Below are 13,664 nucleotides of genomic sequence, written 5' to 3' on the forward strand. Positions count from 1 at the left end.
AGAAATAAAAGCAATTAGAAGTACTTTTAAAATGAAGTCTTCTTTAGGCTACAGTAGAAAGAAAAATCAGTCTTTGCTCAATCTTGAGTGCCATTTTCTTTTTTTTTTTAGGTTTTTTATTTTTTTAAATCAGCTCTGCTGTCATAAGTAAGATCTGGGAAAATTCCTCAAAAATGTTAAAACACTGGTAGAGATACAGTGTATCCACAGCCTATGTTAATATATGTTAAGAAAACCAGTGCCAGTTACAAGTTGTGCAGATGCAACAAAAAGCAGTTGGTTTTCCTTGTTTCTTCACCATGTTGTTGCAGAAAAGACAACAACTCTAAGGCAGATATAGCTGATGCACTTTTTCACCTTGCCAGCTATGTTTCCCACCCTTTGTAACCTAATCATACATATCCCTTTCCTCCTGACTGGCACATAAATTTAATCTCCTGTTTAGATCCCATACTCTAGTTTCCAGCACTACACTCTCTAGACGTGAATTTTCTTAACAGTAATGTGCAAAAAAGCCCCGACATTAGTTGCACCTCTCACCGAGAAATGCTTAAGAGTTTCTGAAATAAGAGTTCAAGCAATTTTGACCTTAACTAGTCTTAGCTTAGCTTGGACATGCCCTCATAGGGAAGTCACTTCCAGTTTCAAAATACCATGCATAACTTGCTTCTAACTCAAGAGAAAAATTCCATGCTAGAATAAAGTTGTAACCAAGAAGCTAGATCTGTGCTGGTCTGAACAAAGCTGGCCTGAGTTGCATGTGGGCATGAGGTGAAAGGAGAAAGTCAAGTAAACTGCAAAGAGATCTGCTTCCCTCTGTGTTAAGCTAGACTGAATGCACACTGACTCACCTCATATTAGACCCTCAAAGGCAACATTTATGGTCTAAAACATTCTCCAAGTTACTGGCTGTCACATTAAACCAAATCTAAACAAAAAGCTTCTCGTTCAGGACTCTGAGACTATTTGGTGGATTAACACACAGAAGTCAGTCACCAGTACTGCACACAGATTGCAAGCACACCCACAGTAACAGATCACATACACAAAACCTATCCCACTCCCCAGTTGTAGCCTACCGTGCCTTTATCCTGAAGGCACATCATCAGAGTGCAGACGTCACCCGTTGCTTGATGGTTCACCAGTACCATGGCTTCATCTTCTGATACTGCTTTAACATCATCACCCCATTCCACTACTATTAAAAAAAAAATAATAAAATATAAATTTTACAGTGACCAAATGGAAATTCTACTATCAACAAAAGAAAAAACCCAAAGACCCCACACCCAGACAATTATAATAAAGAAACCTACATGCTACATGTCAATTTAAATTGTCACACAGCATAAGATAGGAATATTAGCAAGACCATTTTTCCAAGCAGAGGGTATTCAGCTTAGTTTTAAATCACATGCACAGAAAAAGAACAAAACAAAAATACTCTACCAGAACATATGCACAGAGATCAATCTTCTTGTGTCATTACACCATTCTATATTTAGGGTCTCAAAATTACATAAGCTTTTGACCCAGCTTTCAAATTCAACTGTCTCAACTCATCATATTTTAAAAAAAAAAACAAACAAAACAAACGAGATGTCAATTTTATTTTTATTTTTTTTACACTTAGCAAGTTTGTTTCCTTTCTACACTTACTATTATTAAGCTACTCCAGTAAAAGCAAAACAAAACATCTGTAGTTGGATCATTAGATTTAAAACGCTACATTAAAGAAACCCAGTAATTCAAATCTAAACAAGTTAGCAATAGGCAAGATAGTGGGTTCAGAAACTGCTGCTCAGATGACAGAAACTATTAGTCACTGTTTTGTAGACCAGAGACTCCAGAGGCAAGAATGATGTCAGTAGGAAGCTACAGCTGTTGATCATCTAAGTGTTGATCATTCACACTGACTAGCAAAAACATGATGAGGTAAGGAAAAAAAATAAAAATTTGCTAGTTCCACCTTCACAAAATAACTAAGTAGAGAAAATGAAAGCTGCCTCCCAAAGAAGAACACAGGATGGAAAACTAGAAAAAGTCAGTCATAAATTAAAAACCAGAATATGCCTGATGCTGTTATTGGGGCAAAGAGACAAGCAAGTAGAGTCTGGCCCTCTTCAATAAGAAGGATGGCTACTGCAGTGCAGGGGAAAGGGAAAGGATGGGCAGGCAGAGTAGCTCTGTGAAGTTCAAAAGGAAAAGTACAATGCGTTGCCCATGCACGTAGGACATCATTATTTTTCTGTTTGTTCAGTATTTCTTACCAGCTAATATTTTAATTTCTGACACAAAAGGAAATACTTCACCTCCACTGCTGAATCTTTAGTACTGTTATTAACAGGTCCCCAGGCAGTGAACGACTCCCATCACAGGACGATTAATTAATTTACTATCTGTCTTTTAAGCAGTGGTTTAACCGATACAAAAGCAGTAGGCTACACACCAAAGAAAAGAAGCAATAATCCATGCATAGCTCCCCTGTTCTTGCAGAAATCCAATTAGCATCACACCTTTGAAAGCTGCCACTTCCATTACTTTGTAATTGCTCCTGATTTAGTACTGAATTGAGACTTGAACACACCATAAAAAAATAAAACGCTGTATTTGGTTACAAGTACATAGAATCAGGCTAGACATATGAAGGCGGGAGGACTATTCATTCCATAATGTCCAATCTCCTTTCCTTTCCCCAGGCAAGCTAAGCACAGATCCTTTCTTATTTTTCTCAACATGAACTTGGAAGATCCTCCTTATCCCTCCTCCTCGATTACAATCCAATTCCCTCCCATGTCCTCTCTAACTCCCTGGAAGTTGGAAAACGCCTGGTCATGGCAGTCATAGTTGACCGTGCACCCTCCTTAACAAGTTTTTAACATATCTACCTATGTCAGCACCCCACAAGGCAAGAAACTAAGATGAAACCAGAATTGTTTTAAAGGGAAATGAACCAACCGCCTACTGATTTTGAAATTGTTACTTCAGTGTCTTTATTAAGCAGCCAATATACAATAGTTTTACTGAACTGTGGCTTTCCAAAAGTAATAAAAACTAAGTACTGAATACATTAAGCATCTGCAAAATAAGTTCTCTCACAAGTATCTAACTATTTCCAAATACAATTATTTGTAGATCACTCAGAGGGAAAAAAAGGGATTACTTTACTATAGATACTTCCCTGGGATGTATCAATTTCTACTAGTAGTTATTTCTACTGTAGAGCAGTTTAAAAAGAAACTATTTTTAATCTTCAAAAGTGTTTCACAGATCCAGCTTTCTGAATGATTGAAATAAAGGTCACGACTGAAAAAATGTAGACCATGAAAAGCAACACGCAATTGAAAAGAACTAAAGAGAAGAACTTATGAAGCTTAAGTTGCTATTAAAAAGTACATTTTTAGCATACCAGGTGAAGACTACTGCCTGACTTTGAAACTTTCAGATAGGCCCCAGTCAAAGAAAAGCAGGGGAAAAAAAGCTTCTGCTGCTACCTAGAGTATTTTAGAGTATTTTACACACATACTTTTGTTAAAACAAGAGGGTAAAAGCACACAGCCTGCTTACAAGGCACTAACAAGTTTCAGCTGAGTACTAGCAAAAAGGCAGGCTCTGTTATCCCACTCCAAATGCAAGATAACAAAAAAAAAAAAGAAAAAAAAGGTTTGATTTAATTCTTTAAATTTACTTATTCTATTCATTTTATCTAGCAACTGGCCAGGCTAACAGCTCAACTTCCACAGCTCAGCTGACAGGTAGTAAGTTATTAAATCACAGTGATTCAGCTGGACATCCTCTAGTTTCTTTTCCCTCTGTCATTTCTCCTCAGGCAATCAGGCTGTCTCTTGTGCTTAGTAACACTTTATAGTCAATTGATTGACCTGATTATCAAGGAGAAAAGAATCAGTTTGTGCAAGTCCTTCACAGAGATTTCTGGATCGGAAACACAACAGCAAACCACAGAAGTGCAGAAAAACCACTGCCATTACCACAACTGTTTAAAGAAGAAAAGAAACCCCTTAAATACCTAGAATTTTAAGTTCACAGTGTCCCTTTAAACTCTGTGGAGGGAATAAATGTCTTCGATTTTCTCACCACACAAATTTTCAAAAGGAGCACCTTTTGCTTTAAGAAATACTTGTGCTATTACATTCCTCCACTGCAGTTGGAAACATTCAAATCAAGACCTCAGCTGCATGGCAACAGAACCAGGAACACTGCTCTGCTCCACTGTAACAAGACAAAAAACAGTTCAAAGACAAGTATTTGTCACTCGGGGCCTGAAAACCAGCAAACATTCCTCCATGGCCTCCTTCTACGGCCAGGGCATGTTTTATCAGGATATTGGTTCTATGTCTACAGCCTCGCAATAGTTAAGATTTCTGCAAATGCAGTTTAACATAGTGAAATAACGTGAAGGAAGGAAAGAGAGGAAATCAGTTTAACATGGCGATTTGAAATCATGGTAAACTCCGTACCAAGAAAAATCTGGTAATCCGGGTTAGTAACGACATCTTTTACCCACAAGATTGAGACAGAAGTGGCTTAGCTGTTAGAGATACTTCATTTGTACTTAGTGTTGTAAGCAAAGGGCTTCTCCAGGAGAGGATGAAGTCAAGTTTACTTGCAATTGCATGTGCCGTAAGACAAAAAGATTTTTCTTTCACTTATAAAAGTCATCCAAGATGTACACACACCTCTAAAACATCAAGAAAGTATTTCATATAATGAGCTGCAAACTGAGTTTTTATGAGCTAATCCTTGCAGGGCTTAAAGAAGCAGCAGCAGCAATAAAAGAGGTTTTTTTCCACATTTTTGCTCAACTATTACACATCTAAATGTAGCTATTGAGAGTTCTTAGAACACTTGGCTGCTTTGTAATCATGTCCTTAACATAACTGTGTGCATGTAAGTGATGCTATGAATAAATATTCAAGCGCTTTAATTGCAGTGTGTCATTAGACTGGGCAAATGACTACTCTGTTAACTCACAATTTAGTAGATTTTACACTTTTGAATATACCTGGCAAGAATGGTGGTCTAGTATTCTGCACAGCTGCCTAGCAATTAATACGAGCTACTTCATTTTGCACACTGCATTTTAAAGCTTAAAAAATGTTTGAAATTTTTGACTGTCTCTTATTCACTATAGTTAACAGTTTCACTCCAGTGTGTGCTGTAAGAATTGGCATAAATTTTATTGGTATCTTAACAACATAAGGTCTAATGAATACCTGGGGTTATTGTTTCAAAACATATTGAGTTTTAACTTCTTATTTCTCAACTGGGGGTTGATGACGACACATCTCCTGCCAGAAATTTCTACAGCCATTAGGAAATGGGCAGTGAAGGAACCAGATGCAATTCCCATAGTAGCATTATCTAAATCTAAAAGCTACAGTATTAATCCCATAAACAAAAAACATGAAAAGACTGTTGCTTTATGGCAAGGTCAGGGAATTTTAAGTGTTCTAACCACAATTATTAAAACCCCCAAGCTCATAAAACAGCTAGATAAATCACCTGAAAGTTATGATATACATAAACATATAATTGATTTGAATATCCAATTTTCCCTTTAGATTTGAGTCTACAAACAATATTCATCACTTCCTCCAGAAACTGGAGAAGAACTTTTACTCCAAAACATTCACCCGCTTAGTTCATTTTTCTTCTCATCTTCTCATCACTTGCCTCCATGAGGCAAGGCTTCAAGAAAATATTTTCCAAGAAGTTGCAGGTTGGTAACACTTGGAACTGAACGGTACCACCTTCCGTCAATGACTTGGAAACTTTCAGTAACAGAAAGTGCATTATTAATGGACAGATCTCTTTGCTTTCTCAAAAGCCACCCTTCTTTCTAAAAGAAGGAACGTTATTATTAGGTATTCAAACAGCGACTGTAACTCATGACAACCAGGTTTCTACATTTTAAACATTCCTCCTCATACTCAAGCATTTGTGTTTGGCAAGTTGCAACCCTGCTTTACTGTTATTCACAAGTGGCTCATCAAAGTATGTTTTAGCTAGAGTAGCTATGTGCAGTTGTTAAACTCATTTGTCTCTCCTTTATAGATGGGATTCTTTGATAGCTGGCAATAAGAAATCCCAGAAGTGATGCCAAAGGTTAAGTATTACTTCACACATCTAGACCACATTAAATAAAAAAATAATAATAAAAAAAGACGACAGACAGGCTAAAGGTGTTTTTAGTCCTTAACAAAAAGGTTAAAGGTTGGCTACAGTGAAAAAAAGGAAAACAAACAACGGACTAAGCAAATCAGCAGCTAGGTTTTTTTACATTTATTAAGCATGTACTTTAGGGTTAGAAGATGTTTAGAAAACACCTATATAAAATCAGACACATACTATTGGAGAGAGAAAAACAGCTCTTCCTATCCCACCCGTTCCTTCCGAAATTCATACTGCCTAGGAAACCTGCATGTATTGTCTCTAGGTACACAGAAGACATACAGGTGATCAATAAAAGTACAATCCAGGAAAGGAGGGAAAGAACATTCAGACAACATATCTCATTAAACACAGCTTCACTTAATGCACTTAATGTGTTATCTTTCTTTTCCTATTAAATAATGTACCTTAATAACAAAAGTATTTTTAATTTCCATGCTATTACAATATGCGCAACTTAAGGTTGTGGATATACAGTTTCAAACAAGAATTTGATACCAAAAAAGTATCTTTTACAGCCAGCTTGATTCAGACTTTTATGATGATAAACTGACCTGCACTGAAAATTTTTTCCTTTTACCTGAATCAAGAGAAATGCTTGTCATAGAGAAGTCAGAGAAGCAGCAGCAGCTGGGGAAAAGAAGCCTGCAAATAAAGGAAATTGTTCCTACAGTACATGTTACTAAACCAGGGCTGGGTTCAAGATGTCCCCATCACCACCTCCATTTTTCTGTGACAAATCACTTTGCACACCTCTACATTTCATTGTAGGAAACAACACACATTTTCTTTTGCTTTCAGTTCCATTCCTCTTAGCTTCCACCCTCTCTTTCTGCAGTGTACAGTGTACAGATCTGCTTTGTGGAGAAGAGGACTTCAGAAGTCACAATATTTATGCCCTAAAGTCAACCCACACTCTTACTGCCATTAAATGACAAATAAGAGGTGTTAAAAGCAGGAGACAATTACAACAAAGATGCTCCGGCTCTTTCATCTTTCTAACCAACCCAAGAACCACATCTTTCTTAAAGGACAGCGGTTCCTTTTGGAAATAGGCCCTAGCAATGACTGCTTTTGAAGATTGACTTAATTTTCCTGGAGTGCATGTTCAAGACCTCATGGGTACAGTTTGCTTGAGTTCTATAATTCCCTGGCACAAGAGATGATGCTTGTGGCTGAAAAAAGGGCTCCTTTTACCCATATGTGACTGAGAATCAATAAAAGCGAAACCTTAGCTCACCCTCAGTGAAGTGAACTTCTTCCACCGACTTTGGTGCAGGCAACATCACTTGAAGAGCCTCACCTCTTTACAATCACACTAGACGAGCAGTTTATATGGTAAGAAAAATTTTAAAGTTAACAAATTCTGTCAGGATACACAAGCTATGCTCCTACAGATATTTAAGGAATAGTTCTAATGTATTTTAAGTCTTACAACAACACATCTTTCACTGGACATAGGCTCCATATTTCGCTGGAGGTCTCCAACAGCTATTTTATGCCATTCCCACAACACTGCTTAAATTGCAGAGGCACCAACGTCCCACAGCTTGTAATTCTGATCATCCAAACTGGAACCCCAGTTGCATATGGTGGTTACTGCTTTCAAGGAGTGGTACAAAAGACTCCGTGTTCGTAGCCACACAGGCAAATGTGGACTGTGAAGCATGAAGATTGTGATTGATGTCAGCTTTCATGACTATACTGGTAATAAACTGTAGCAGCCGAGAAGTAACTCCACTGTGTTTTGCTGCTTCTATTATTAGAAAAGCAACTGCAAGACTGAAGAATGGGATGAAGTGCTGAAATCCTTTTGAAGTACCTCATGCTCATGAGTCAGACCACTTGCAGAAAGAGCAAGCTGTACAGCACATTCCTCCTTGGTGACAGATAAAATACATTAACTACCCAGAGGAACATCAATGCATTCATGAAATAATATCCTAATGCTCTAATACCTTGCATACTACAGATGTTATAATTGCCAGAAAAAAATAAGTTTGTTTGAAGCCTAGAAAAGGGAAAAGCAAAACAATGGGGCAGTCTTGCGTTTTTTTCCCCACAATGAAAGAAGACTTTTTTACATTTTTAACACACTTAGAAACACCAGAACAACATGTAAAGCTTAAGGGATACTAAAAATCAAATAGTCAGGCCTGAAAGTTAAAAACAACTCTAAGTTTCCAAGTACGCACAAAAAATTACCTAGTTAGAAGCACACTGTCATCAAAGTCCTCAAAAGACAGAAGAATCTGAACCAACGGTAAGTGTACTTCAGATTAACTGCTATCACTTCAGCTCATATTTAAAGTTGATACTCAGTACCATTTTGGTCATTCTTAGTTACACAGCGGAAGGAAACACTGTCAATCTATGTATAAATATGTTTATTTCCAATATCAAATAAAGACAAAGTTTACAGGACTATCTTTGAGATTATCATAACCCCCAAAAAGGTATATAAGCTAAAGATGGCCTTTTTCTGGTTAAAAAGCTTCTAATGACCAAAAAGATGAAACACCATAAGTGACAGAGGGAAAGAAACATATTTCTGTAAAACAAGCATCGAAGAGACTCTCAATAGAAGGCTCTCAGGCAAGTTGTTACACAGAGCAGAGACAAGATTTACAGTTTACTAAGATCGTGCAATTTTCCATGGCAAGAAACCCCCTATGACAACCTGCAGGGCCACAAGACCACTTGTATGAAAAAATGTCCAATGAAAATTTGGTCCACAGATCTGCTCCCTAGACAGACACTATGGATTTGAAAATTTTAAGGAGAACCACCCAGACATACAAGTTTTTTTTACTAGTTTACACTTTCTGATACTCAAACTCAGGGTCAGCGACAATGATGGAAACGCCACAGTCAATCCCCCAACACAAAGAGGTCCAGCACTTGCCCAAAGAGACCCTTTTTGTCAGACAAGGCTGGGAGCCCTACATTTCAGTCTCTTTACCTACAAGGATAATTTTTACAAGTGAGAAAAGATTCTCACCACTCAAGCACATGACTTTATATACTAAATCCACAGAACACTTCAATTTTTTTTTAAATGCAAGAGCCAAACTCTTGCAGTTTCCCCCCTAACAGTGATGTTTACTCTTAGCAAATCTGAATTTGGACTACCTTGTTAAGTTGATACCACAGTCTTAAAAGTCCTATTCATTATACTGCATATATTGAAACTACTGTATTATCAGTATGGTTACAATGCAAATACAGTTTTCTTTGAGCTTAGGATGTATCTGTAAGACTGCTTTATGGAAAACTGACTGGCTTTTCTAGAATTAGAAAGGTTACTTTGAAAACAGGGAAATTTCAGAATACAAAACCATTACAATTCAAGCACATTTCTCTTTGTAAAAGATTAAGTTCCAGAGAAGAGCAGCGAGAGGAGGAGTGTTTTTCTCTGATCAAAAAACATACCAGTGCAGCTGGGTAACTAAAAAATGCTACCAATACAGAGCTGGCTATTATTGTTACCCTTATCACTCTTTCAAGCCAAGGACAGTTGGCTGCAGCTCTGTATTTTTAATAACTTGAACCCAGCAGGTTACTACAGTACTTTACCCATACTCATCTGCCCCATCACTACTGCTGTGCAACTAACCAAACAGGAACAAAGCTGACAAACAGGGTCTGACACATCAAAATACCAACAGACAGGAACAATTCAATAAAAGGGCCATGGTGTTTTTGTTTTTATTTTCCCTTCAAAAACTACAGGTCTCTTTAAAAGAAAATTCCATCTGCTGCATGAGATGGAGAACTTGTTCCCTCCTGGATTCAAGTCAGAACAAGTCACAGGTAGGCTTTCCCTCTATATACCTATATCTGAAAAGAATGAGAAATCAAACAAGAGGAAAGCAGAAGATTCCTTTAGAGCACACAAAAAGGAGTGAGTAAGCTAGTCTGCAATTCATTATGTCAACAGTGGGACTTGAGCTTTAAGAAGGAAAGCTGCAGGAGAGAAAATCACCACTTCCAGCAGCACAAAGCCCTGCTGGAGTCCAGTCACTAGGGTTGTACCCTGGGGTCAATACTGATGAGACCAGTACTGTTTAACATCCTCATTAGCAGCCTGAATGATAGGACAGAGTGTACCCCCTCTACAAGTTTGCGGCAAGCTTGCAGGCAACACAGAACCAGGAGGAGTGGTCGATATGCCAGATGGTCATGCTGCCATTCAGAGGGATGCAGACAGGCTCGAGGAATGAGCCAAGAGGACACTCAGGGAGTTCAGCAAGGGGAAGTGCTGAGCCCCACACCTAGGGAGAGGCTTTGCAGAAAAGGCCCGGGAGTCCCGGTGGACAAGCTAACCACAAGCCAGAAATGCATCCTCATGGTAGGGCAAACAGTATCCTGGCCTGCATCAGCAAAAGCAGGTGGCCCCTCTCCTCTGCTCAGCACTGAGGCAGCTACATCTGGAGCACCAGGTCCAGTTCTGGGCTCCCCAGCACAATGTAACATGCAGACTTAGTGGAGTGAGTCCAACAAAGGGTCACTGAGATGATTAGGGGACCGGAGAATCTTTCATATGAGAAGAGGCTAAGAAAGCTGGGACTGTTCAGCCTGAAGAAGAAAAGACTTCAGGGGGGGAAATCTTACCCATGTGTAAGTACCTGACAAAGATGCAGGGAAAGAAGTACAGACTTAGCCAGACTCTTTCCTGCAGTACCCAGTGACAGGCTAAGAGGCAACAGGCACAAATTGAATTAACACCATATCCCACTTCAATACAAGGGAAAAAAGAAGAAAAAAAATGTTTACCCTAAGAGTGGTTAAAGACTGGCACAGCTTGCACAGTAAGGTTGTGAAAGTGTCCATCCTTGGGGCTGTTCAAAACCTGTCTGGAGGTGCACCTGGGCAACCTGTTCTATTTGACCTTGCTTTGAGCAGGGGGTTCGACTATATGATCCTCAGAGGTCCCTTCCAACCTAAACAATTCTGAGATTCTGTGATCGACAGCCTGACACCAGGAGGAAAACCACAATGCTAACATAATTCTTTCTTAGTGGATACCCTCAACTACAACAAAACCTACAATTTCACCCTGCGGCATGAAAAGTAGCAGCCTCTACAAGGCACATGTTGCAAATACAAACCGGCAAGTTTTTTCTGTCTTACTGCTGCAAAGACATAAATTTGAAGGATAGTTCAAACCTTAATAAGGAAAAAGCAGAGTATGATTCACCTGGGATCATCAGACTCAGGCAAAAAAGTAGGACAAGCAAGCAACACCACAAACTTGAGGCAGTGATGCATTTTAGCCAGAATAAGCCACTGGGTTCACTGCTGTAAAATCTCGAGATCTTCAGATCTTAATTTATACCTTTATCTGTATTTTTAGCTATATTATGAAATGCTATGGCAAATTAAAGTAGTCTATTAAGACTGTTTTATCTGCAAGTCAAACATGAGGTGTGCATGCAGCTACATTGAAATTGAGCTACTTTTAGTTACTCAAACACCAAGACATTCATATTATTATTTAACAGTCAGATACAGCTACTGACACCTACTTAAACAGAAAATTTAAAGCTTAGAGTAATAAGAAATAAACAAAAAACCCTCCAACATATAAAGTGGGAATGCCTCAATTATTTCCCCTACTATCTTTATCTAAGGTATTTCTTGGTTTTCCGATTTTGAGCAAGTTGCTCTAATACTTGAGAAGCCGATGAAAGCCACTGCAACATTGTGAGGACGTCTGAGCTGGTGGGGGAAAAAAAAAAAAAAAAAAAAAAAGGAGGAGGGGTGTGGGGTGGGTGGGCAAGCCAGCACAATCAGACCTATCAGAAGAAGATGGGATGATGGGGCAGCAAGCACCAGTTGGACTAGAATGAATCCTTAGGGAACTGTGGTCTGCTATGCTGGAAGACCTGCTGGGCAAGTCCAGTTGGCCCAACATGCAAAGCATAACCAGCACGAGTCACCTAAGTTACCTTTGAAATTGCTATGAATTTCTTTTTAAAAACAAACTTGTTAGTGGTCTTTTGAGCATAGCAAGCATAGAGTTTTGTCCTTTAAAAGAACATTAGAACACGTTAAAAACATGCAACCCCCTACTCTTCACCTTTTCCCTGCAAGTACAAGAGAAAGATAAATGTCCTTGTTATAAAAATTCTGTAGCCATGTGCCACAGACACTACAGAACCAATATTTAGTCAGGGACAGGGTGACAGTTGTTTGATTTTTAGTAGGCATTGGATTTGTTTGGGGAAAACAAAGTAAAGAAAATATTTTCTCCCTAAGAGAGCATCCTGAAAGCACACCCTCTGTCCGCCACAGATCAAGTACTGCACCGTAACAATAACCTGAGCTGTCTTTGCAGAGTCAACTGCCTAGGCAGCAGAATTTACCCAGGGGCAGTATTACAAGCTACAATACTATTACTACAGTTTCCTTTTGAGTCACTGGCAATGGTATGCATTACTAATTTGATCCTGTTGCTTGTCTTTCCAGATGTGAAGTTCCCTGTCATGCCAGAGTCATTCATAAGGTACTTCACTTCCCTCAACTGTTAAGTTGGCTGGCTCAAAAAGTACAACCACCACACTTACAGCCTTAAAGAGCTAACAGAGAGGACAAAAGCAGAACTTCCCAGACAGGTTCCAGGGAAGACAGTGCCCAGAGAATACACCCAGGTTCATGGCCCTAAGCAAAAGGATACTTTTCAGATTGTGCAATCAACACCAAAAACCAGTATATCCAAACCAGCCGTGTGAAAAATCCCATTAGGGTAATGGTCTATGCAAAGCAATTATTGCAATAGCAGTCCTGTTCCTCCAGTGAGAAGACTACCTCTTTCAAAGCAGGGGGGAATGACCAAAACCTACTTTGTAGCCTCAGCTGTTAATTCTAAGAATCTTGATGCAAACTAGCTGGCCTACTGCAAGCTGGCTAAAACAAACTACTAATCAACAAGCCACTGTACAGGACCACAGCACTCCTAGTTTCCATTCGGCTGTTTGGCTGCTTATGCAGAGTTGCACACTGCACCACAGGACTTTCTATTAGGAATCAAGCTTTCTTATCCAGACAACAGAAACAGTCTGCACTGTGTAGTCCAGAATAATACCAGTGCTGGGGAAACTTGACAAAGACACCACTGAAAAAAAACCCGCACCAAGACAGATGCAAGACTTCAAATAAATAATTGAGGAAAATCTGTAATTCTGTTTCAAGAAGAAAATTATACACGAACACAGTCTTGATGGCTATAAAAAAATAAAGATAAGAATAATCTGTTACAACAAATAGGTAAGTAGGTGGATGTAACCCACACTAGGTATTTTGCTTTTGCTGTTGAAGTGGACAGATTCGAGTCCTTACTGCTTCTGGACAGCAATATATAAGACCTGAAGGAACTTGTTACAAAAAGTATGTTCTGTGATAACAGCTGAACTGCCCAAAATGAACTCCTGATAAAGACTGCACAAAATTTTCGCTGTTATTTAAGAGGG

General features: G+C 38.9%; 1 protein-coding gene across 3 annotated transcripts in view; it reads right to left on the minus strand.

Moving 5' to 3' along the window:
- LPGAT1 (lysophosphatidylglycerol acyltransferase 1) overlaps nucleotides 1-13,664 on the minus strand; it is a 67,717-nt gene that overhangs the window by 37,499 nt on the left and 16,554 nt on the right. For all 3 annotated transcript variants that reach the window (XM_080407978.1, XM_080407979.1, XM_080407980.1), the window contains one exon: nucleotides 1,080-1,198. In XM_080407978.1, the coding sequence (XP_080264104.1) occupies nucleotides 1,080-1,198 (119 nt within the window). The remainder of the gene's footprint in view (nucleotides 1-1,079; nucleotides 1,199-13,664) is intronic.

Source organism: Falco punctatus, assembly GCF_963210335.1.
Source record: "Falco punctatus genome assembly, chromosome: 12".
Classification (NCBI taxonomy): domain Eukaryota; kingdom Metazoa; phylum Chordata; class Aves; order Falconiformes; family Falconidae; genus Falco; species Falco punctatus.